This window comes from Molothrus aeneus, chromosome 6, assembly GCF_037042795.1.
Source record: "Molothrus aeneus isolate 106 chromosome 6, BPBGC_Maene_1.0, whole genome shotgun sequence".
Taxonomy (NCBI): domain Eukaryota; kingdom Metazoa; phylum Chordata; class Aves; order Passeriformes; family Icteridae; genus Molothrus; species Molothrus aeneus.
The window spans coordinates 415,338-438,641 of NC_089651.1; the positions used below are offsets into that span (position 1 = coordinate 415,338).

At 39.7% G+C, this 23,304-nt stretch overlaps 1 protein-coding gene across 2 annotated transcripts in view; it reads right to left on the reverse strand.

Annotated features, from left to right (window-relative positions):
- GALNT18 (polypeptide N-acetylgalactosaminyltransferase 18) overlaps positions 1 to 23,304 on the reverse strand; it is a 230,734-nt gene that overhangs the window by 61,458 nt on the left and 145,972 nt on the right. For both annotated transcript variants that reach the window (XM_066551766.1, XM_066551765.1), the window contains exons 7-9: positions 22,145 to 22,259; positions 6,395 to 6,580; positions 2,018 to 2,155 (exon numbers count right to left, since the gene is read on the reverse strand). In XM_066551766.1, coding sequence (XP_066407863.1) covers positions 2,018 to 2,155; positions 6,395 to 6,580; positions 22,145 to 22,259 — 439 coding nt within the window. The remainder of the gene's footprint in view (positions 1 to 2,017; positions 2,156 to 6,394; positions 6,581 to 22,144; positions 22,260 to 23,304) is intronic.

Consider the following 23,304-nt stretch of genomic DNA (forward strand, 5'->3'; position numbering starts at 1 on the left):
AATTATAGTAATTCGGAGGGAGGGAGGGAGGGAGGGGGTTTGCATTTTCCATTCCAAGGGAGGCTTTCTGCCTTCCCTAGCAGACACTTGTCTTGTAAACCAAGACAGGTCAGAGGACACATTAAAGATTATCTCATTCCAACCCCCTTCCGCTAGACCAGGTTACTCAAAGACCCATCCACCCTGCTCTCAAACATCTCCAGGGACAAAGAGTTCATTATCTCTCTGGGCAACCTCTTCCAGTGCCTCACCACCCTTAAAGAATTTCTTCCAAATATCTAATTTAACCCTGCCTTTGTTCAGTTCAATGCCATTCCCTCTTGTTCTGGCACTATACATCCTTGTGAAAAGTCCCTCTCCAGCTCCCTTTGGCCCTCTTTAGGTACTGGAAGGTTGCTCTAAGGTCTCCCTGAAGCCTTCTGTTCTCCAGGCTGACCACTGTGCTCAGTATTTCTGTAAAAAACTCTTCTTACTCTTTCTGGTTGATGAAAATCTCTCAGCAGAGTATAAAACCACTGTTAATGATTTTCCTTTTGACTTGCACAATGTGAAGATGATCCTAAGATGAGTACTTTAGCTCATCCACAACCCATCCTTTATTTATATTGTATCACTTCTACCTGAAAAGACTTTTTGTCCAGAGCCACCTACAAGCAGAACCATGCACTACTTAGCTGCTATGCCTCCTTCTCCTCAGGATATTCCACACTTTATTGGATCACAGCATCACTGAGGGCAATTCCATGGTGTGTGGCAGAGGCTCCTTGCACACAGGTGTGATTTTGGCATTGTTCTGAACTAATTTGGGAGGTAACCATTAAGTCATGCATTTAGCAATGACCTAAACCTTTGCTGGAAGTGCTTTTCTTGTATGACTGTATGAAAAGCCAGCATGGTTATTTTAAGCTATTATCACAGGGGCCATGGAACTTCACAAGATGTAGCATCCCTTCATTTGCCGAAACACAGCAGCTGCTCTGTGGCACCCTCAGAGCTCTTACAGAGCCATACTGGCCCACTGCACAGCTCAGTTTTCTGAAGACAAACCTTTCACTTGCATGATCTGCTCTCACATTTTCTAATTAGGATTGTCTTACAAAAAGAAAAAAATTAATTCAAAGGAATCAATTTTTGTGAAAATGACAGTGGAAGAGAATGTGAAAAGGTCATTTTCACATAGTAGACCTACATCCTTGGTCTACTCCCTTATTATGGGCCTGTTTTAATTTACTCTGCTCATCTTCCATGCCATGCACACCTGCTCTCTCTGGGGCCCTGTCAGTGTCTGAGGGGCAAGAATTGCTTCTGCCCTAATTAGCACCATGCAACTCAAGCTTGATTGCAACACAGACAAGGGCACTACTGTCCCACAAGGAATGATGAGCCCACAATGCATGGATTTAGCTGCCCTTTCTGTTGGATGCAACGTGATTCTTGAACCTCTCTAGTGGTGCTTTCTACATGGGCTAGGTATGTGAGATTTGGTTAACTTGGAATGTTAGTCTTTGATTATGATACCTGTTCTGGGGTGGATCAGGATTTCCCTTAAATGGCTAAGTCTAATAAGAGAAAGCATCAGCCCTTAACAGTTGGATTTGATGATATTAAAGGTCTTTCCATCCTAAATGACTCCATGATTCTAAATTAAGATTTGGCTACAATCTTAAGAAGGTTGCAGTTGAAATACTGAGTCTATTTTGTGAATTCCCTGCTGCCACAAACCTGCCAGCTCCAATGTGTCTGCAAAATCACACCTTGAGTATTTCTGTGTGGAAGGCAAGCCATGAAGCAAACAAACAAACAACAAAAAAACAGGGAGGAAGGTAATGTTCAGGACATCTCAGCACAAATGACAGCAGAGCAGCTGTCTCTGTCAACTAACCATATTATTTAACTAATTATTCTAAATTGATCTGATTCTTTTACTTGAGTCAGGCATTGTCTTCATTAATTACTTCCACTATTACACCTTTTCCCCCCATGTTTGTATAATGGGAAATGTAAACAGTATCCTTACCACCCCATAGGCGACGGTATCTGAGTACATTCTCATTTCTGGATACACACTGACAAGATACCACCTAAAGGTCTTGCACTGGAGCTTCTTCCTTAGGGCCTTCCTCTCTGAAATATCACCAATATCAATTCCAGAGTCCTGCAGAGGAAACAAAGGGCAGAAAAAGCCGGAGAGACATCAATGATACACTTCTGTGTAAACTACACACCCAGAACTTTAATAAGTGCTATTTCAGAGAGGTGAGCAGAGCTCCCATTTTGCAGTCAAGCAGTAATCCAGACTTCAGAAATGGCCAGAAAGTGTCATACACTATTGATTAGGCCACAGTGGGACACCAGCAATGTCCATATTTCTAGGGCAACTTGCTACTTCCTGCTAATTCTTTTTGGATTTGTAAAGTGCCAGGAAATTAGAGAACATCAGTTATATTCATTGGAGACTGGATCTAAACCCCACTGGAGACAACAGGAGTAGTGCCATTCACCAAAGCAGACTGTGGAAGAGACCCTGCCATGGTGAACTCTTTATTTCTTTCATATTTAACTGGGGCACTTCTGGAGTATGTGTGGGTAACAGACTCACTCCACAACAAAAATGTGTTTATTGTCATAGTCAAAATGATGTTTGGCTCTTGGAGATGGTGCTCTGCAGGGCCAGGGGTTGGGCTTGATGATCCTGATGGGTCCCTGCCAACTCAGTTTATTCTGTGATTCTGCAGCTTTGGTGAATGGCACTACTCCTGTTGACTCCAGTGGGGTTTAGATCCAGTCTCCAATGAATATAACTGATGTTCTCTAATTTCCTGGCACTTTCCAAATCCAAAAAGAATTAGCAGGAAGTAGCAAGTTGCCCTAGAAACATGGACATTGCTGGTGTCCCACTGTGGCCTAATCAATAGTGTATGACACTTTCTGGCCATTTCTGAAGTCTGGATTACTGCTTGACTGCAAAATGGGAGCTCTGCTCACCTCTCTGAAATAGCACTTATTAAAGTTCTTTTGTAACGTAGAAAGAGAAGTTGTTATTTTTGTTAAAAGCAATTGCTGAATATTCTCTCCCATAATTTTTATTCTCTTTTACATTTCTGGCTAACCTAGTTTCTACTTTTCATAAGAGCAGATCACAAAGCATGACTTTCATAAAGGCCCTGTATATAAAAATCAGTAATTTATCACATCAAAATCACACAGCAGAAATTTTTAGACATGGATCTAAGTGCAAATCTGTGGCTGCTCTTGACAGGAAGTAAAATGAGACATTTTGCTGTGCTCAATGAATTCTGCCTCAGAGCAAAACATAGGATAAATACATTTTCATAGGGAAATCTTATAATCTGTCTCCTTAAACAACAGCCTTTACTGGGCCATGAAAACCCCAAAGATTTTGACAAGATTTTAAAAAAACACTGAAAGCACTGAATTTTCTTAGTTACACAAGAAAAAAGGAATCTGTGTAAGTATCTATATTTCTGAACTGCTGAAACAATGACTGCATCCCAAAGCACTGAATTAATGCTAATATGGAACAAGTATATTTTATTATGGAAGCATTTTCTAACAAAAGTAAAATTGACTTCTACATTGGCAAAGAATGCTAAAAAGTAGGAAACAGTGATCTGGCATTCACAAATTAGACATAACAATTTTAAAAATGGTGATTCCCTTTCTCAAGCCCTACATAATCTGTCAAACTTTATATGGAACTACTCCTAAAGTGGCAATTTTTTTCTGAATTTTGCAGCAAATGACTAAATAAAGAGGCAGTAGTGTCCTGAAAGATAATCAATGGATGTTGTGAACAAATCCCACTCATGCACCACTCTGGCTGCACTTGCCAGTGTGTCTGACACTTGTGTGAAGGAAAAGGAGGGTGCCAGCACACAAGCATTCCACTTCAAGCATTAACCAGGCTTCCTGGGATCAAGTGCTAAACTGGTCCACTGCCTCTCAAATCCTTTCTCATGCAACCCTGAAGGCACCAGTGCCTGTTCCCTCACAGCTCACTGTATAAGCAAGAGCATTAAGGGCCTCAGTAATCACATCCTTTCATGCTGCTGGAGAAGAAAAATAGCTCACACGTAGCACACTGGCTTTATCACCACCAATAAGAGAGTGTGTTCCCCAAAGCTGAGAATATGATGGGGGAAAAAACCCAACAAACAAAACCAGAAGCACAGGCAGAACACATGCAAAGCACAGTTCCTGATTCTGGGACTTGAAGAATCTTTCCTCTGGGTTTCAAGTGCTTTTCTGAATCTATTTATCCAAGTGTCAATGATGCAGAAGTCACCATGGCAGTGGAGGTCTCCATTTGAAGCCCTCAGTACTTCAGAGAGAAGCCCACAGAGATCCCAAGAGGGCAGTCACAGCACACTGCAACATGCACCTCACTCCTCTGGATTTTTATTATTATTATTATTATTATTATTATTATTATTATTATTATTAGTGCCCAAAGACTAAAACCTTTGGAAACATCTGACTTCTCAGAGATCTAGGAATTCTTCCATGGAAAAAATCAGGTCCCGTGTTTAACACTTTGGAATAACATATTTCATGGAAAGTCCTGACTATTGTAACTAAATACGTTTCTATTACCTACACAGTCCATTACCAGTATTCATTAGCTTCTAGATAGAGAATTGCTCTTGTAATTGTCCAGCTGCAACTTACCTTTGCATCCTTTATTAATTTGATCTCTAATTGCATTCAGATCTCAAATTTGCACAAGATTAAGCAACACCACCATCACCTCTGGATGAATATGATGCAAATCAGTGTATAGTGCTGTACATCCTTGTTAGCAAAAGGAATTTCTAAGTTTTGTGTTAATGTTCTGTTTGCAAGTCAAAAAACTAAAACTTGGATTAATCAATGAAGATGAACCAGTCTTCAAGAAAATAATTAAAAATATGAAATAGAAACTGAAATGTAAATCTACCAGGCTATTCACAAATAAAATTCATTTGGGATTGCTTTGACCTAAAATAAGTAACCCTATCCTGTGCAGAAACGTCTTTATTCCTGTATGGACTTCTGTGCAACTATTTAAAACAGGGACATGTAGAGGACAGTTTGGATTCCATGAACATGGAACTTTCAGAAAAGTCCTTTCCTATATCAGGTTATAGAGGATTTTTTTTCATGGTCATAGCAAATCATGTGGCTAATGCTGCAACCTAAAATAGGACAACGACTTCCCCACTTTGCCAAAATTATCTAGTTTTAATCACGGGAGATGCAAGAAGCTACTGAGAGCAGCTGAACCAACATCAGCTTTCATGTATTTAGCTGATTTTTTGTTTCTAACATTTTCTTCTAATTAAACTAAAGGAGAAGTACCACATTTTATTTAATGACACAGAAATTGCAGCAAAACCAGTTTCTTGGAAGTGTTGTCGAATTAGAGATATTTTATTAAAGAAAAACTAATCTGCCCTTTTATTTAAGTCCAGACTTTGCTTTTGCTATAATGATGAGAGCTGTACTAAGTTAAACTCCAAATTCAACAGAACCACGCTTCCCAGCCTCTAGGTGGAAACAATCACCCAGATTCTAAGTACAGTCCCCTAGCTCTGAGCCCTTCAGCTCATAGCTGTTCACAGATTAAATACCATTGGTAAATAGGAGACTAAAATTCAAATTAAGATGTGAAATGTAGATTTGATGGTTTTTTCCCCCCTGTATTTCTGCAGCTACTAGTTTAAAATATCCATGAAGAGTCATCAATGAAGAAAATAAACTCAACAAGAAATTAATTTTTAAGGGACCTAAAGACAAAAAAAATATTCTAGAATAAGACACAACTACATATATATGTTTATATGCAATTGTGTATGTATGAGCATATACCTTATGCCTGTGAGACATAAATATATACCAGAAAAAAATCAAAATTCAGGGTAGTAACTACTGTATTTGTGGGGTGCCCAGATGAAGGAAGGAATGATGAATCTGACTCCATGTTCTCAGAAGGCTAATTTATTATTTTATGATACTATATTATATTAAACAATACTACACTAAACTAAAGAATACAGAAAGGATACTTACAGAAGGCTAAAAAGGTAATAATGAAAACTCGTGACTCTCTCCAGAGCCCCAACACAGCTTGGCCCTGATTGGCCAATAAGTCAAAATAATTCACATGAAACGAATGAAACAATCACCAGTTGGATAAACAATCTCCAAACACATTCCACAGGAGCAAAACACAGGAGAAGCAAATGAGATAATTATTGTTTTCCTTTTTCTCCAAGGCTTCTCAGCTTCCCAGGAGACAAATCCTGGGCAAAGGGATTTTTCCAGAAAATATGACTGTGACAAGTAACCAAAAGGAAAAGGATCTAAAGCTAAAGCTCAGATCTTTATGACTCACCTCCTGGGGTATGTTCCAGGCCATATAGACATGGCTCTTAAACTCATCCATCCAGACCTCAGCCACCCTGAGCGCATTTCTGCGGACGTGAGCAGTCAGATCCTCCGTGTACGGTTTGTGTGCTCGTTCGATGTGGGCAATCCTGGAGCAAGGCAGAACCTCAACGCTTCCTCCACACTGCCACACCTAACAGGGAAAAAGCAAAGGACATTCTACTAGTGGCAGCTCCCTACAGCACTGCTGGCCTCCAGCAAACACACTGCAATTTTTTTACTTCATTGTTAGTAAGGAGAATAACCACTCAAGACTTCTTGGACTACAAAGAGGTTATGAGGGGAGGGTTATTACTTTGCCATATCATAAATTATTATTGCTACTTCACCTTACTACAGAGTTTCTACAGTATCAGTAGCTTCTCATTGCACTCTGCCTGGATCCATTCAGTTGATTTCAGGATTATTAATAAAATTATTTATAGGGAATTCAAAATAATAACACCTGGTTCAAGTTTTAAGTCTTGCAAGACTTTTCTCTGAGGTTCTGCACAGTCCATACCAGACCATACATGCACTACTCAGAATCATAAACTAGGCAGGTTGTCATTATAGGGAAACTAAGCCAACCAGCTTTTTAAGGCCACTGAAGTTTCAAGTCCCATGAAGATGAGGAATATAAATGCACCTTATGCTTTACTTTAAACATGGTTGAGAAAGGACCACATCTATTCCTTTTGAGGAGAGATGAAGACTGAGAGTGCCTAATGAAAATGCTGTGTGAACAATTTGATTAGAAACTACTCTTATTATAGCTTCTTTATGTAGGTTACTCTACCTGCTCAATTAGATTTCAATTTTGCCCACTCCCACAACTGAGCTAAAGTACACAATATTAATCATAATTACTGCTTTAATTTCTGATTTACTCTTTCTGCTTTCAACAAAAGAGAAAACCACTTTGGCAAACTTAAGAATCAGTGAAGTACATGAGTTATTTTACATAGCAGCCCTTTTTCTGTGTATCTTGTATCATGTAAGCTTCCTAACAAGATCAAGGCAGCCCATTCATCATGGTTGAGTGGATGCTGCTCAGGTGAAAGACCAGATGTACCCAAACTGTTTGATTCTGCTGAACAAGTACCTGGGTGTCCCAGAGGCAGGTGTACTCACTGAGAAGTGACAGATTTTGCCTTACGATAACTGCCAGCAGAAACTCCTGAGGTTTGGTACCTCAGATACTGAGAGAGCAAAACATGAGAGCAAGGGTGCTTCTTTCTTGTACCCTCATCCAGGGGCTCATATTCTGGTCTCCCTCCTGGTGGCCAGGGATGTGGGCTGGAAAAACATTCTGTTCTGGAGCTGATCTCAGGCCCCTCAGATCTGTCCACCCTATAGGCATATGCTCTGCTAAGGAGGCACTTTGTTCAGTCATTCATTTTATATATTTAGACATCTGGCTTGAATACAGCATTTAGGCATTTGGCAGCTCCTGAGACCAGAAAATGTGGCATGAATTCAGAATGTTTACAAAGCTTCTTTCTGAACTGGTGCCTAATTGCATTCAGCATATGCTGGGAGAAGAGATAGAGCCCAGGTTTTCAGAGCTCTGTGGAAAGGGAGCTAACCCATGAACCTGCTGTACAGTCAAAAAGGGAGATGAAAAGACATCAGCACATCTCTGTGTCACCAACCTGGAAGACCATTAGAGTAAATAAACATAACCATTATCAAAATCAGGGCAAAACTGAGATGATCATAAATATTTAAAAATAAATATGCAACTGATCTGGCACAAAAATAAATAATCTGGAAACAAAATTGGTGTCCTGTCTTTCTAAATATCGTATTAAGTGGGCAATCCAGTTTAACAATCTAACAAAAATAATAGTTTGAAAACATTCAATTATAAATGGTCCAGCTACACCTCCCAATAGAGATTAAATGTGAAGTACCACCAGGCTGTGCTCACACAACTGCTTTCAATCCAAGTTATTTCTCAGTACAGCATGGACATCAAGCTATAAATTGTTTCAGAGTTCCTCACTGTACACTGCCTAAATTAGTATCATAAAAGACAAGGAAGATGTAGAGATGGTCATAACTTAGCCCAGGACAGGGCAATTCACAATACACATGCATTATGTACCCTGTCCTGCCTCTGCTCATTCCAAGCAGTGATGGCCTTGAGCCAAGGCCAGCAAGGGAACACCAAATCTTTTGTGGGATTGTCAGAGCTAGGTCACAATGCTGTCTTGACAGCAACTTGAGCCAAAAAGTTCACAGTCTACAATAAGCTGAATTTCCAAGCAAATTTCTAGGAACTGAAATTTGGAAGAGCAGTGTCATGTATAATTTCAGCATTGATTCAGTTACCAGGAAACTATGATTTGACTTAATAATGAAGTGAGATGTTTTCAAAAAACAACCTGAGATGATCAAATCCTTAACAGAATTTGCAAATAAAAATTACCCACCACCTGAATAAACACCAACTAATCAATTCCAGTGGCCACTCATTTCTCCCAGACACTGTCAGTCTTTGTTCTATTTTCAAAGAGTAATTAATTTCAATCAATTAATTACCTATCAAAACAGAACTGCTAAGTTTCATTGAACAATTTCAAAATCATATTATTTCCAGACAAAAATTTCCTAAAATGCACAAAAATTAGCCACAGCACTCAACAGGGAGCATGACCTTGGTTACAGACTATGAAACCTTGCTGAGTGGAAGCAGAAGCAATGCTTTAAAAAGGCAGAAGGTACAATCCTGACATGCTCAGCTGGTCACATCTGGGACAAGCCAATGTCCTTTCTCCCTCCCACTGTTCTTTGCCAGTGGGATTACAGTCCAGCAAGAAATCTCTTTTTTATCCAAATGTTCCATTGTATTTAGGGAGCGGTGAGTTGTTAAAAAAAAAAACCACAATAGAAATGCAGGTAGCAGGCATTAAAGCAGGATTTTCAAATGAAATTATGCTCTTATGGAATCTCATGGAAGTGAGGATCCCCAGCTGCCTAAAATATGTAAAATCTCCAGCCAAGGAATGAAGGGCTTTGCTATTCATACACTAAACACTACACTGAACTGCATGTATGAATACTAAACAATAAATATAATTAATTGCTACAAAAAACATCTTTTTAAATTCTTTTTAAAGAATTTTTAAAGTTCTCTTTTAAATTCTTCCCTGATTATATTTTAAATAATGGAATTTCTTGCAGTTTCTTTCCCTTCTAGCCCCAATGTCCACTTGAATCTGACCACTCCTACCTCCGCCCATCTCTTTCACTCATTTACATTAATCCCTGGTGCTCTAACCATTGTCTTGGAGCTATTGTGGATAGCTGGATGGTTTTTCAAGAGAAAACCTTGAGGTAGCATAAATCTCGCATCAGAAGTGCACAGAAAAGACTAATTAATTACTCTAACCAAATACCTTTCAGTCAGATACAATTTTTATGGTTTTTTAAAAATTAATATTTTAATACTAAGAAATACATTTTCTCAAAGACTCTACTCAGAGGGAAGCTGAGAAGCCTTTTAGAGTGGCCTGTCTTCATCTAGTAAAATTCCTGTAGACAAGAAGAAATAGCAACTGAGGGGTTAGTTCCTCACAGCTTCACACACTTCCCCTGTGGATTTTACAGCTGTTTTTTGCTGTCATTAGCAATCTTTATTCAGGCTTTATCAACACTGAATAGCACCGTACTAGTTTTCCTGTACTGCTATTTTATTTGATGGCTATAAACACATGCAAAAGTTAAAAATCAGTAGAGCTTCTTCAAATTATCACTCATGGCTTTAGCAAGAAGTCTAAAGATAAGAAAACCATGTGGTTTGAAAGGCTTCAAAACCTTTTTCAAACCACATGGAATGGTTTGAAGTAAAATGTTGTATTTCTGAGCATATTGTGGCTGCAATCAGTAATACTTAATGACTAACTTACTTGTACAAACTGCGAGGAAAACACTTGATTAATTTCCTAAACCATGGTTAAAAGGAAATTCAGCAACTTTACCTATTGCCCATGAAGGTAATTTACCTATGATAGGCAAGCAGTGGAAATTACCAGCAAAAATCTCAGTTTCCTACCAAATCTTGAAATATACATATGCAGTTTTAAAAAATAACATATGCTTTCATCAGTGTGACACAATAAATAGCAATTCACATGCCACGCTGTAAAAGCATCAATTGCAAAACTGTACCACAGGCCTCAGACTTTGCCTTAGAAAGTTTTGAAAGTTTTGATTAATGTGGTCAATGTATCTTTGGGAGTACTTTCCATGATTGCTGGAGTCTCAGGCAAAACATTTGCTTTACTCTGGAGGAACTTCCTGAGGTTCTGGTCCTGCTGGTTTACATTGCAAAAACAGTCTTTCAGGAAAAGAACACAGCAACTGGAGTTTCCCTTCCAAAGAGCTCTAAGACCACTTCAGTGCATTTTCAATGTTCCCTTCCAAGGCAGCCTGAGAAAGGGCTCTTTATTCTTGAATTTCCTGAGGAGGTTCATATATTTGGTACAGCCCCAAGAAGGGCTTAGAGAGATTTCTCTTCTTGAAAACTTTCCTTGTTTCTTCATTGCTAGGTAGCAAAATTCCATAAAAAAATTCTAGGTCCAAAGGGACAGTAGCAGTGCCAAGGTGAACACTTACAGAGCTGAAAGACTAAAATCAGCATAGCCCATGATCTAAACTAAGCAATCAAAGGAGAGATGACAGGGACATGAAATGAGTACAGAGAATCTATTGGAGAGGAGGTGAGGGGGAAGGAGGGGAAAACTCTCTTTTGCATCTTCAGGTGTTGTGCCTTGTGGACAATCTGTCCACTCTGAGCACTTCACGCTGTTAATTTACTGAATGTTTATTGGCACATCATTATAACTGTGGCCCTAAATCTGTGAGTATTTCTGTTTACCAAGGTTCGAGCAGCACCTCAGAGCAACAGAAAACAGGGGCTCCACACTGGGAGAGTCAGGAGAGCAACTTAAAACCATGGAGAGGACGCAGGTGGTGGCACAACAGCTCAGCTATGTTGGAGGGGGACAGGACCTGAGCATGGGGCAGTGCAGGGGGATGGCACAGGGGAGGCAGCTACAGGGGCAGGAACACACCAAGTGGCTTCTCAGAGCAACTTGTGAAGTCCTGAAACCCCTGTCAGCCCTCACTCACTCCCACCAGGCATCCCACAGCACTGCAGAGCCATGTGTCACTCACACTTCATTACAAATACCCAAATCAATCTGCTAACAAGTTTTTTTAAGCAAATTCCATTCACATCTGGAAAACATCTTTCACTACATTATTTAGTAAATCCTCTCCAATTTCATTTAAATGTATTTGAATTTGCATATTTAATCCAAACAATTGCAACTCTGAAGTTGATCCCTTTCTCAAATATTTAATTTATACTTCATTATAAAATGATATAACACTTCTTCATTAGAAGTTTCTTTTTATCTCTTTAATCACTGAGTGTTCTTTTTATGTTCTAGAACCTTAATCTAATAACAAAACAAAAAACCTACAAGTCATCGAGCAGTTGATTAGCATGCACTGCATTCAATGAATTTACACAGAGCGTGCAGTTTCTCCAAGAGCTGATGTGACCTTGATTGATACCATCACCTCATTTGGACTGCAAACAAAAACCTCTTAATAATTAAGTGATTTCTCTAAAAGCTGAAGTAATTTCGAGCTTCTGTGAAGGTTGCAAATTACAAAATTAGAAGTACTCATTAAAGATGCCCCAAAGTTAAAAAAACAGTTAGTGTAAATTAATTACTACTGTGGATACAAACTAATTAGTTACCAGTATCTTTGAAATATATTTTTGGGAACAATTTATTGCAAAAACTACTTGCAAATCTTGTCATCCTTTGTCATTACCATTAATTGTTTACTGATAAAAGTAATGAGCCTGATGTTTTACGGACAAGTATGAATAAGCTATTTTCATTTAATACCATAATCATTTTGAATCTGCATTTTTATTTTGGTATCTTGACAGGTGACTGCAGAAAGGACAGAGAGAGTGTCAGACACAAAGATCACTGAAATCAAGGTTCATATTTCTAGTTGCTATCAGTGGCTTTTCTATCACACCCTGGAAGTTTTTGGATTGTCGTGTACATTTGTTGGGCATCTGCCTCTGCAGAGCTAGAAACTATACCCACTGGATGGAATATGTTAATATTTATTTAGGTAATATCTCCACTGAATTCAGTTAACCTTTATTAAATATGTCTGATCATCACACAATCCTGTCATACTTTCAGGTAAACTTATTTATTTGTATAAATAACCAAGCTGATAGATTTTTTCATAACCAAGCTGATAGATTAATGTGAAACTCTAAGTAACCTACAAAAACACCCCCCCACAATCTAAAAGGCTTTTTAAAAGAAAAATAAAAGACTTTAACATAACTAGAGCTGCTCTTCATTTTTAATATGTAAATTATCTCTTAAATCTAACTTTTGAAGTCATCATTAATTGCCTCACAGGCCTCATTTTACATTAATTGTGCCTTCATAAAACACTCTTATTGAAAACCTAATACATGTAAAGATTCTTCACAAATTAAATTGTCATTACTTTTCTTCCTCTTTTAGCTAATTGCTTCATTATGTACTTTTTAAATTGTTTTGTTCTGCAGGGATTAATTTTGCATGTATCTTCATGAGCTGTGAAACTGTTACAGTGTACTGTTAAACTGTGCATGGCGTGCTGGTGGTTTGAACTGCAGGAACCACTCTCCACCTGTGTTACTTGGAGGTAACACATGGCAAGGGTCACTTATGGCCCCATTCAGTTCTCTGCCAAGTGTGTCCATCTCATTGCCAGGCACAGATAATAACCCACACATCAATCACTGTGTTGCCAAGTTGATGTTATCAACAGGAAGTAAAAGAAATCACTTTTTGTCTTAAAAAGCACAGAAGGAGATTGAAAAACAGGATTGCCACTGGTTTAGTATTCATGGAGCAATGTACTGCGCTGGCCATCTTTTATGGCTTTACCTTTCTCTCCTTACCACAGCTACACTTAGCCTGATCAGTCTTGTTAATCTTGCACTGTGCCTAAAGCCTGATCATAGAATACAACATGCTGGGGTGGGAGGGACCCACAAGGATCATCAAAGTTCAATCACTGGCCCTGCACAGGACACCACAAGAGTCACACCACGTGTCTGAGAGCATTGTCCAAACACTTCCTCAACTCTGTCAGGCTCAGTGTGGTGGCCACTTCCCTGGGGAGCCTGTTCCAGTGCCCAGCCACCTCTGTTGTCACGGTTATATTTTATGAAAAATCCCTTCACCAGGATTTTCTCCTGAGAAGCCTCAGAAATGTTAACAATAATTATCTGATTGCTTGGAATGTGGTCTGGAGGTTGCTTACCAACAGGTGCATCTTTGATTGGTTCCATGTGAATTGTTTTTAATTAATGACCAATCACAGCCAGCTGTGTCAAGACTCTAGTCAGTCATGGGTTTTTTATTATTCATTCTTTGCTTGCCTTTGCTTGTCTTCTTTCTCTTTCTTTAGTATAGTTTTAATATATCATTTTCATATCATATAACATAACATCATAATATAATAAATCAACCTTCTAAAATATATAGAGTCAGATTAATGTCTCACCTCATCCTAGAAACCCTCACACCACCACCACAACAATTAATAACCACCCCCTGTGAACAATCTTTTCCTAATATCCGATCTAAACCTCCCCTGACTCAGCTTCAGGCCATTCCCTTGGGTTCTGGTGCTGGTCAGAGTAGAGGTCAGGCCTGCTCCTCCTCTTCCCCTCACAAGGAAATTGTAACTGTAGTGAGCATCAGTCTCCTCCCAGGCTGAACAGAACAAGTGCCCTCAGTCCCTCCTCACACAGCTTCCTCTCCAGACCCTTCATCATCTTCACTGCTCTTCTTTGGATGCTCTCTAACAGTTTAATGTCTCTTTTATATAGTAACACTCAAAACTGCCCCAGCACTCAAGGTGAGGCTGCTCCAGCTCAGAGCAGAGCAGGACAACCCCTCTCTTGCCCAGCTGGTGAGGCTGTGCTGATGTGCCCAGGACAGGGCTGGCTCTCCTGGCTGTGCCTGATGCCCTCAGGACAGGCCTGGCCCTCCTGGCTGTGCCTGATGTCCCCAGGACAGGGCTGGCTCTCCTGGCTGTGCCTGATGCCCTCAGTACAGGCCTGGCCCTCCTGGCTGTGCCTGATGTCCCCAGGACAGGGCTGGCTCTCCTGGCTGTGCCTGATGCCCTCAGGACAGGCCTGGCCCTCCTGGCTGTGCATGATGTCCCCAGGACAGGGCTGGCTCTCCTGGCTGTGCCTCAGGACAGGCCTGGCCCTCCTGGCTGCAGGGCACTGCTGACCCACATTCAGTTTGCCATCAAGCAGGACCCCCAGGTCCCTTTCCACAGCACAGTAGCCCAAATTCTATCAGTATTATTAAAGCCTGAGGCAAGAGCTCCTGAAGAATTCCCTGTTCAGCCAGGCTGGTCTTTTGCCTCACTCCCTTGCCTTACAACATAAGGTGCTGTCACACACATAAAGGTGTCTGGCCTTCACACCTGTGACCTGAACATGCTGCATCCATCCTGGTGAACCCATCTCAGTCATCTACTCACTTCTGTACTACCACAACAACCCCTTGCTCTCCCTCACTGGTCTTCCTCTAATCTTTGTTAGATTACTAAATCAGTCTTGCAATATTAAAATATCTCAATGAAATTAAATTCTAGAGGAAAGCCACAAATATGGAATCTTCCCAGCTTAGGCCATGAAGACTTGGAATATAAGAAGGTACAATGGCAATTACACTAAGACTTGAAAGTGCAGGAGAGCATTAAACATGAGGCTAATAATCCACTAATTAACTTGCATCTCACTTGAGTCCATTGATGTGTAAGTGTATATTGAGTTAAACTGTTTTACTATTTCCCATACCACTATAAATAACACTTTCCTCTCATAAAACATAAATATATCTATATTACTTCCCAGTTGGTAATGTGCAACTACACATGCACAGTTGGTGAAAAAACACTTGTGAGAAATCTCCAAGTGCCTCCTCATCACTATACCCTTGTAGGGTATAGTGATGTATAGTGATGTCCCATGTTAGCTGCTCCTGTAATACTTTTCTTTCCTGTGGGAGCAGCTAATAAAATGTTCTCTCCCCAGAAATAGCAAAACCACAAAACTGATTCACTGGTAATGTATAATTATACATGCTGTAGCTGCAGATTACCTGCTGAGGAATTCATAAGAACAGAGGGAAAAACAATTATTCCAATGTAGGAGCGACTGAAACCAGAGCAAGCCAAAAAACTCAGTAGTGTCATGACTGGCAGAATTTGGAGGCATGGCAATTACTTATTTTGTTCTAAATAGAGCCTTTCTTTTTTTAACCTGTTGGAATTACAATCCTGTAAATGTGTCATCTTGGGATTCAAATTGTTGACACAGTGAGGTACTTTGCAAAACAAAATTAACTTCAGGAATAATCCTGTGCACACAGATAAGCCACTGCTGGTTACACAAGGTGCTAGGCAAGTGCTTATCCCACACTTGCACTGCTAAGGAATTATTTTTGTCTTAGTGAAAGTGTGAGCTATGAAAAGCATTGGTTTCATCTTGTAAGAAACAACATTTGGTCAATCTTTACAATCTTCTTCTTTCAGGCTTCAATCTAGAAATAGTCTCCTCTTAATTCACAAAATGGATAAGAGCAAAATAAACTTCTCTCTATTTAAAGCTTTAATGCAAATTTAAAGAGAAATCATTATATGAAAAAGCAGTATTTAAAAGTTATCTCAGAGTAACAACTAAGGATATTTCTATTTTTGGACTTCTCAGCCCTTTGCCTTTACACATCACCAACCTTGTACTGTTGAGCAGCACTTGTGATCACGTACTGAGGATGTTTTCTGTAGAGCAAATCATTCCCTAGTGGCAAAAGATATTGGCCTTCTTACTGAAAACAAGCTAAGAACATGGCTTTAAGACTACAAGAAGTGATGATAGCTGCAAGTGCAAAAATGGGGAACATCTTGATTAATTTTCCTGAGGCATATTTGGGGAAGATCTCCATTGCTCAGTGGAGTGCAATGGAGGTAGGCCCAGCAGCAAGGACAGAAAGGGACACCAGGCACACATGGCACAGCCCACTACTCCCTCTCCATGCAAACAGTCCCACAACACAGCAGTTTGGTGAAAAATCCCTTCATCTTCTTTGTTCCTTTGCTGACATTTCTTCTACCTCTTGGTGTGAGAAATGAAATCCTGGAGATGAGAGCTCTTTTCAGAGAAGTAATTGCTAGTTAGTGTTAATAAAGTTGATAGGGTCTTAATTTGAAGTGTTGGTCTGTTGTTAAACATTGAATGTTGGAGTTCTAGGACTTGCCTTTAGTTGCTGCTATTAAATGTTACTATTTTACCCTGTATTTATATCTCTCCTCGTCATAATCTGTATTTGCACCCCTTTCCATCTCACCCCGGATTCCCGTCGGGAACCACTTTGCTCCCAGGACTTGCACCCAGACTGAATTTAAATGAGAGGCTGTGGGTACTATATGAACCCTCTCAAAACAACAAACCAGCACATAAACTTTGACTTTAACCCACCAGAACCACACTAAATCACCCACCCTTGACCAGAGCTGGATTCCGTCCTGCCACCATAACTTTAATAGTGCTCAGCTTGGATGATACCCCTGGACTATGAGCCAACATCATCTTCCTAAGGACTCTCTTGAGGGTGGAAGCCCCAGCTCTGCCAAGAGACAAAGCTGCACGCATCCTCCTGCTGCACTCCTCCTCCTCCTCAGCATCGTCCTGTGGGAGCAGCGGCGCTGTGCACAACCCCTTGGGTTATAAAGGCCTTTTTAAAGGAGTCTCCTGGCCATATTTATCACATTGGCACGCCAGCCTGTCAATCTGCCTAACAAAACAGTTTGTGAGGCAGCAGGGCAAATCACTAACTGATTAACATTAAAATTAACCCTGTATTTGAAAGACAATAAAAGTTTACTGAAGCAGAGGTGTTCAGAGGCAGCAGTGTGGGGCAGACCACCGTGCTGCCAGGGCCAAAGCACTGGTGAGCTGCTGCAGGAACTAGAACAAGAGCATGGCAAGGAAGGAGAAGGAGAAAATGTAACCCAGTATAGCCTATGTGCTGTGAAACTTCACTTGAGCTTGAACACTGTTGGTGCAGTCTAACATTATCCTCATCCTAAACCCAAAACACAGCACTGTACCAGCTTCTAGGAACGAAATTATCTCCATTCCAGCCATGCCCAGGACAGCTATGCAAAGGCTTTCCTTAATAAAGTCAGACATCTATTTACATGCAATATAGTCACAGTTTCGTGTCATTTATGGCCTGTGTTAGGAACACTGACAGGTAAAATTGCTGGAAACTTCCAGGTAAAGAGGAAAAAGGGCGAAATGTTTCCCCATAAATATGGAGGTTTGGGGCCAAGTCTAAGTATCTTCACTTGCTTGTGATTAACAAAAAGAACACTATCCCAAGGGCAATATTGTAAGAAAGATCTCAGGTGAGAAACAATCAGGATACACACACACTGTGGACTGGAAATGGCTGGAACATGTAAGCAACCATCAGTTTCTAGGAACCAAATGGGAGAGACTCATTTAACTAAGAGGTAATGAAAAATCATGATCCCAGAAGTATGTTGTGGGGAGGAGGTTAAAGAAAAGACAAGATAGGTAAGACCAAAACCACATTAATAAACCCCAAACAAACAGCAAACCAAGACCCAGCCCAAAACTAACAAACAAATATTAACTTCTGGAATTCAAAACCAATAGATCAGAGAGAGCCATGACAGACTTCACATCTGCTTGCTTTGCCACAGAGGGACCCTAATGTATGGAAAATACCCCAAAAAACTCTGGGACTATTTTTTGCTCAAGTAACTAATTTCTCCATCTCTATTCATTAACTGCATTCCTCCAGTTCTCCACCATCAGAAACAGCATGAGATTCACAAAAGGTCTGCAGACAAACCACCAGACTAGCAAGAAATGAAGCAATTAATTTCACTACAGAAATATACTACACAAAAGTAGTGCGCCACACTCAGTCTAACTATAAATGCGATTTTCCTCCTGGGTCAGCTGATGTAAAGTCCTGATATACCATTTAGTTGGAACAAGAACCAATACTTTTCCCTTAAAGAGCTTTTGCCTTCTAATAAATTTTCCTCTTACCCACTTAAGAGGGCCATTATTTTCTTGTGAACATGAATTCATCTGCAAGCACAAAGTCTTTGTGACACACAGAATTACTCTAAGTCAAAGCCTGGGCTTGCATTCCCATGACTCTGATGATGACTTAGTCTGGGACCTGAGGCAAATCACTGAGTATTTGTTAGGGCATCCCTAAAAGTGGCACAAATAACTTCTTGTAACAGATATTCCAGAGCTTTATCAAACATGGAGGCTGCTTTAAAAGACAAAAGAATTGCTACAGGGTTCCTTTTGATAGAAAATCTTCTTCTGACTTCAGCAGGAATTGGAAGAGGCCTTTAAGAAGCCTACTGCAAACTAGACATGAACCATCCAAAGCAGAATCTGACTGAATGAATGCAATTGATTGCAGAGGATTTGTAGGGTCTTTCATGGACACAAGAACTGCTTGTGCAGGCACAAGCCAGAAGCTGAGCCCAAATGACACTGAGAAACACCAGCCTTACACTCACATTCTTTTAAGGCAGTTACCAACACAGTTCCTGCTTGGTCACATGGATGAAAATGTGATTCCAATCTGCCTTCTAAATGCAACCTGGTAATTTAAAAGCACACTTAAGTCCATTCAATTGGGAATGATTGAACAAAAAAGAAGCACCACTCATTCTAACTTGATTTTATAAATATGATGCTTCTTCACAGTAAATGAATCTTTTTAAACCCCAGTTAAAATGATTGAACTGCTCAAAGAGGATTCTATTAAGTCTTGCATCAACCAGCCTGCCTTTTTTGTCTTATGAGGCAAATAAACAGATTTACAAGAAAACATTTGGTTGAAGAGTAAAGAGTTTCTTCTAAGAATCAAATCCATTCATGTTTTGAACTCATCTGCCAGCTTCTAGCTCAAGGCAAAAGATTTCTATTAATATTTATTTAATAATATATGTTTAGTATTTTACAAATGCTGTTACAAATCCATAGACAAGGGTAAAAATCTTAGAAGTTAAAACAGTATTCCAAATCAGAGACCAACAGAGCTGAGTGGCAGCTCTGAAGCAAATTCAGAATCAAGAGAATAATCCTCCAAAGTCCTGTTCCCTGTGGCTTGTAATGGTTTGCCAGCAATGGATCCTTCAAATACAGTTTCCAATAGCTGGTGATTTTCTTGCACTCCTATAACATAAATAACTAGATATTTGTGCAGATGATGAGGTGACAAACATAACTCCTGGGTGAGGATAGTGGGAAAAGTCTCCATTTGTCAGGGTCTAATTCCTCACAGAAGTTTTACATCCTCTGGAACAAAATCAGTGATATATGGACATGGGACCATGTTCTACCCACTGTGTTTAAGATAAACAGGTAGCTCAAATGATTCTAACACGTGCTATTTCTGCAGTCAAAAATAAACTCTCCAGTTCCTCTAGATGTTTGTTCTTACAAGCTTTTGCATAAAATTTCCCTAGCAGGCCATTTTGGACAGACAGTGTCTGCTTGTCCATTATCCTGAATCATAATGCTTTTCACACAGCAGAATACTAAAAAAATCTAGATACTTCTTTAATAAAAGGAAAATGACAATGAAAGAGGAGGTGCAGTGAGCCATACATAGTCACAGATTGGAGAGCAGCATTTTAAAAGGGAAACATTATTTATTGCACTAATACTGTAATTACACAATGTCGTTTTTGTAGAACAATGACTATTTTGATTAAGGCATTCATCATCAGCCCCACAGTTGAAAGCAACACAAGTAATGTAGAGATGATCCGGTGCCCAACCAACCCTCTGAGTGAAAAACCTTTTCCTGATATCCAACCTAAACCTTCTGTGACACAACTGGAGGCCGTTCCCTTGGGTCCTGCCCCTGGCCACCCGAGTGAAGAGATCAGTGCCTGCACCTCTGCCTCCCTTGGTGAGGATATTGAAGACCACACTGAGGTCTCCCCTCACTGAGTCTCATCCTTGTATGATCTCAGACACACTGAGGATTGTGAGAAGAGCATTAATAAACTGTTAAACAATCTGTTTATTACAGTTCTGTAATTTGTTTTCATACTGGCAGATCCAAGCCAGCATAAATTCAGATAAGGAAGCATATATTATGCTACCTTGCACACTACAATCTGTTACAGATTAGAGTATTTTATGTAGGTCAGGCACTGCTTCCCTGGAGACAGAGAAAAAGCCTTAAGGAAATCAGAGCAGTGTCAGGCCTTATTTCAGTGATCCAGCATACTCCAAAATTTCAATTATGCAGAGATTGTGTCTCTCTGGCCTTGTCTACCAACATACCAACATCAACTCCTCCAAGGCTAAGTGCTGCAGCCCAGACAGAATACATCTCATGATGCAAACCGAGAGAAAACTCCTTGCACTCACGAGGAAACAATAATTTTTTGTCAGTTGTAAAAAGAACAGAAAAATCAAAGTGATGTTAATTTTCAACTCATTGCAACACTGAGCTGCAAAATAAGTTTTTGGGAGCAGAAGGCAGCTCTCTGGCCCTTGGGAGCAGAACTCAGCTCTCTGGCCCTTACAGTGAGAAGAACAATGTTATTAAAAGAAGCAGTCTTGCATTTCTCTCTCCCTTTCCTTAAAAAAGTGAAAGAGGGAGAGAGAAAGCTGAAAGAGGGTCTGTGTTCCACTCTGGCTGCAAAAACTCTTTATGTCTAACAGGCGGAAGAAAAAGAATTTCAAGAAACCAGAAATAAAAATGAGTATTTTTTGTTATATCTTGCTGTCTCAGGAGATAATTATATATTCTTACAGTAAGTTCCCCTTTTTTTTGCTATTGTACAACGGTATGCTTATATTCTGGCAACTAAAAGGCTCAAAACACAATGTTACCTCTCCCTTACATTTCCTATCAGGGCTCAGAATTTAGTTTTATAACACACCACACCATTTTTCACTACCATTACCTACCTAGGAATTCCACTCTTATCAAAAACCTGAGAGATTCTCAAAGAGAACAGAAAGGTGTTTAACTGTGAAGAGATACAGAAAGAAGTACACAAATCACACACAATACTGCATTATAGTAAACAGGTGAAGAGTGTACAATGGAAAAAGAAAATATATGCACTTATGCATATATTTTAATTCCCTTCTGTCTGGAAGGCAGCATAAATGTGTCTATATTCTACTTTGCTCCACAGTGATTTTCCTAATTTAAATAAACAAAGTAATCTAGAAAGGTTTTTCTCATCACACCTGTGAGAAACTGTTCTTACTGAGTCTGGGACCACAGGTAAGCAGGGAAATTTAGCTATCAACTCTGCAAAACTCTGTTGAAAGAACAATCCTAAATTCAATACATCTACTCTTGTCCCAGATTAAGTTCTGTAAAGAGAGCTATTGCTCTTTTTTCCCTCCTCTCTCCTCAAATAAATGTACATGTCTGCAGAGCTGTGGATCTCCTTTTCATGCCATCATCCATGTTTTGGACTGCTTTCCCCCTCTGCAATAAGAAGTAAGCTATATTTTAAATGTAAGCCACCAGTATTGGCTAATTGTTTTCCTTACCCTGATTCCAAGCTCCACATTCTCTCCTCCATATACTTCCATGCCTTCATCCAGCAATCCAATCTCTTGGAAGTATTCTCTGTCTACTATGAAGCATCCAATCAGTGCAGGACTTCTGGAAGAATAAATCATCAGTAACCAAAATTAGCAGATAAATTATGAAGAATTTTATTTTTCAGGCACAGATTCTATTTATTATTGCTAGGTAAAATGAAGCAGCAAAACAGACTCTTAAGAAAGTATTTCTCAAAGAGTTTTATTGAGCCTTGCCTTCTAACATTCCTAATTCTAAAGTGAAATGAGCACCATTGAAGGAAATTAGAGTCAAATTATTGGACATAAATATTCACCAGAGCAGTAAGGATTTCAGTGCTAGTAGTGTGAGATCCAGGTGCCCCAGTTTTGTTTCTGGGGCACCAGCCAGTGTAGTCTCTGTCCTTGCTAAGTCCTCAAGTCTCTTGTCTGTGACAATTGCAAATGATACCCATTGATGTGCAGTTCTGTGTGTTTAGCGAGAAGCCAGGTTCAGCTAGAGCTAAAAACTTGTGTCTGTAAGCTTACCTAAAGAAAGAGATTATTTCTTGAATAGGACCATCCAGATAATTTTTTTTAATATAGAATCAAGAAAAGCCTGCCTTTATCAGCATAGTGTAACATTAGTCCATTATCCTGAGCCAAACCTAAAGAAATCACATAGCTTTACTGGATCAGTAAACTCTATTTATGTCATGGTGGGAACCAACCAATTTTTACTGTACAGAGTCAATTTTAGTCAGGTAAGAGTTCAGGCACAGAGGGTACAATTTCACCTTATGAGTAGAGAAGGATACAGAGTCATTTAGCCTTTTCATTTTTCTCCTACCTTATAATCCACAATTGCAAGAAATAAATATGTCTTTTCAGATTATTATGCTGATATCAGGCACTCTGGTAATGCCAGGATATTAATTAGCAGTACAGGAGAAATCACCCTGCTTTTATGGAGAGCACTCAAGCTACAGCTAGTGGACACATCTGCTTTCAAACAGATCATAGGCAGTCTTAATCACAAATTGTACAGTTCTACAGAAATCTATATATTAATGCCTCCAAGCGCTATAGTACCCATTTTATAACAATGAAAGACCATCTTTGATGTATTTATTAATGAAGAAAATAGC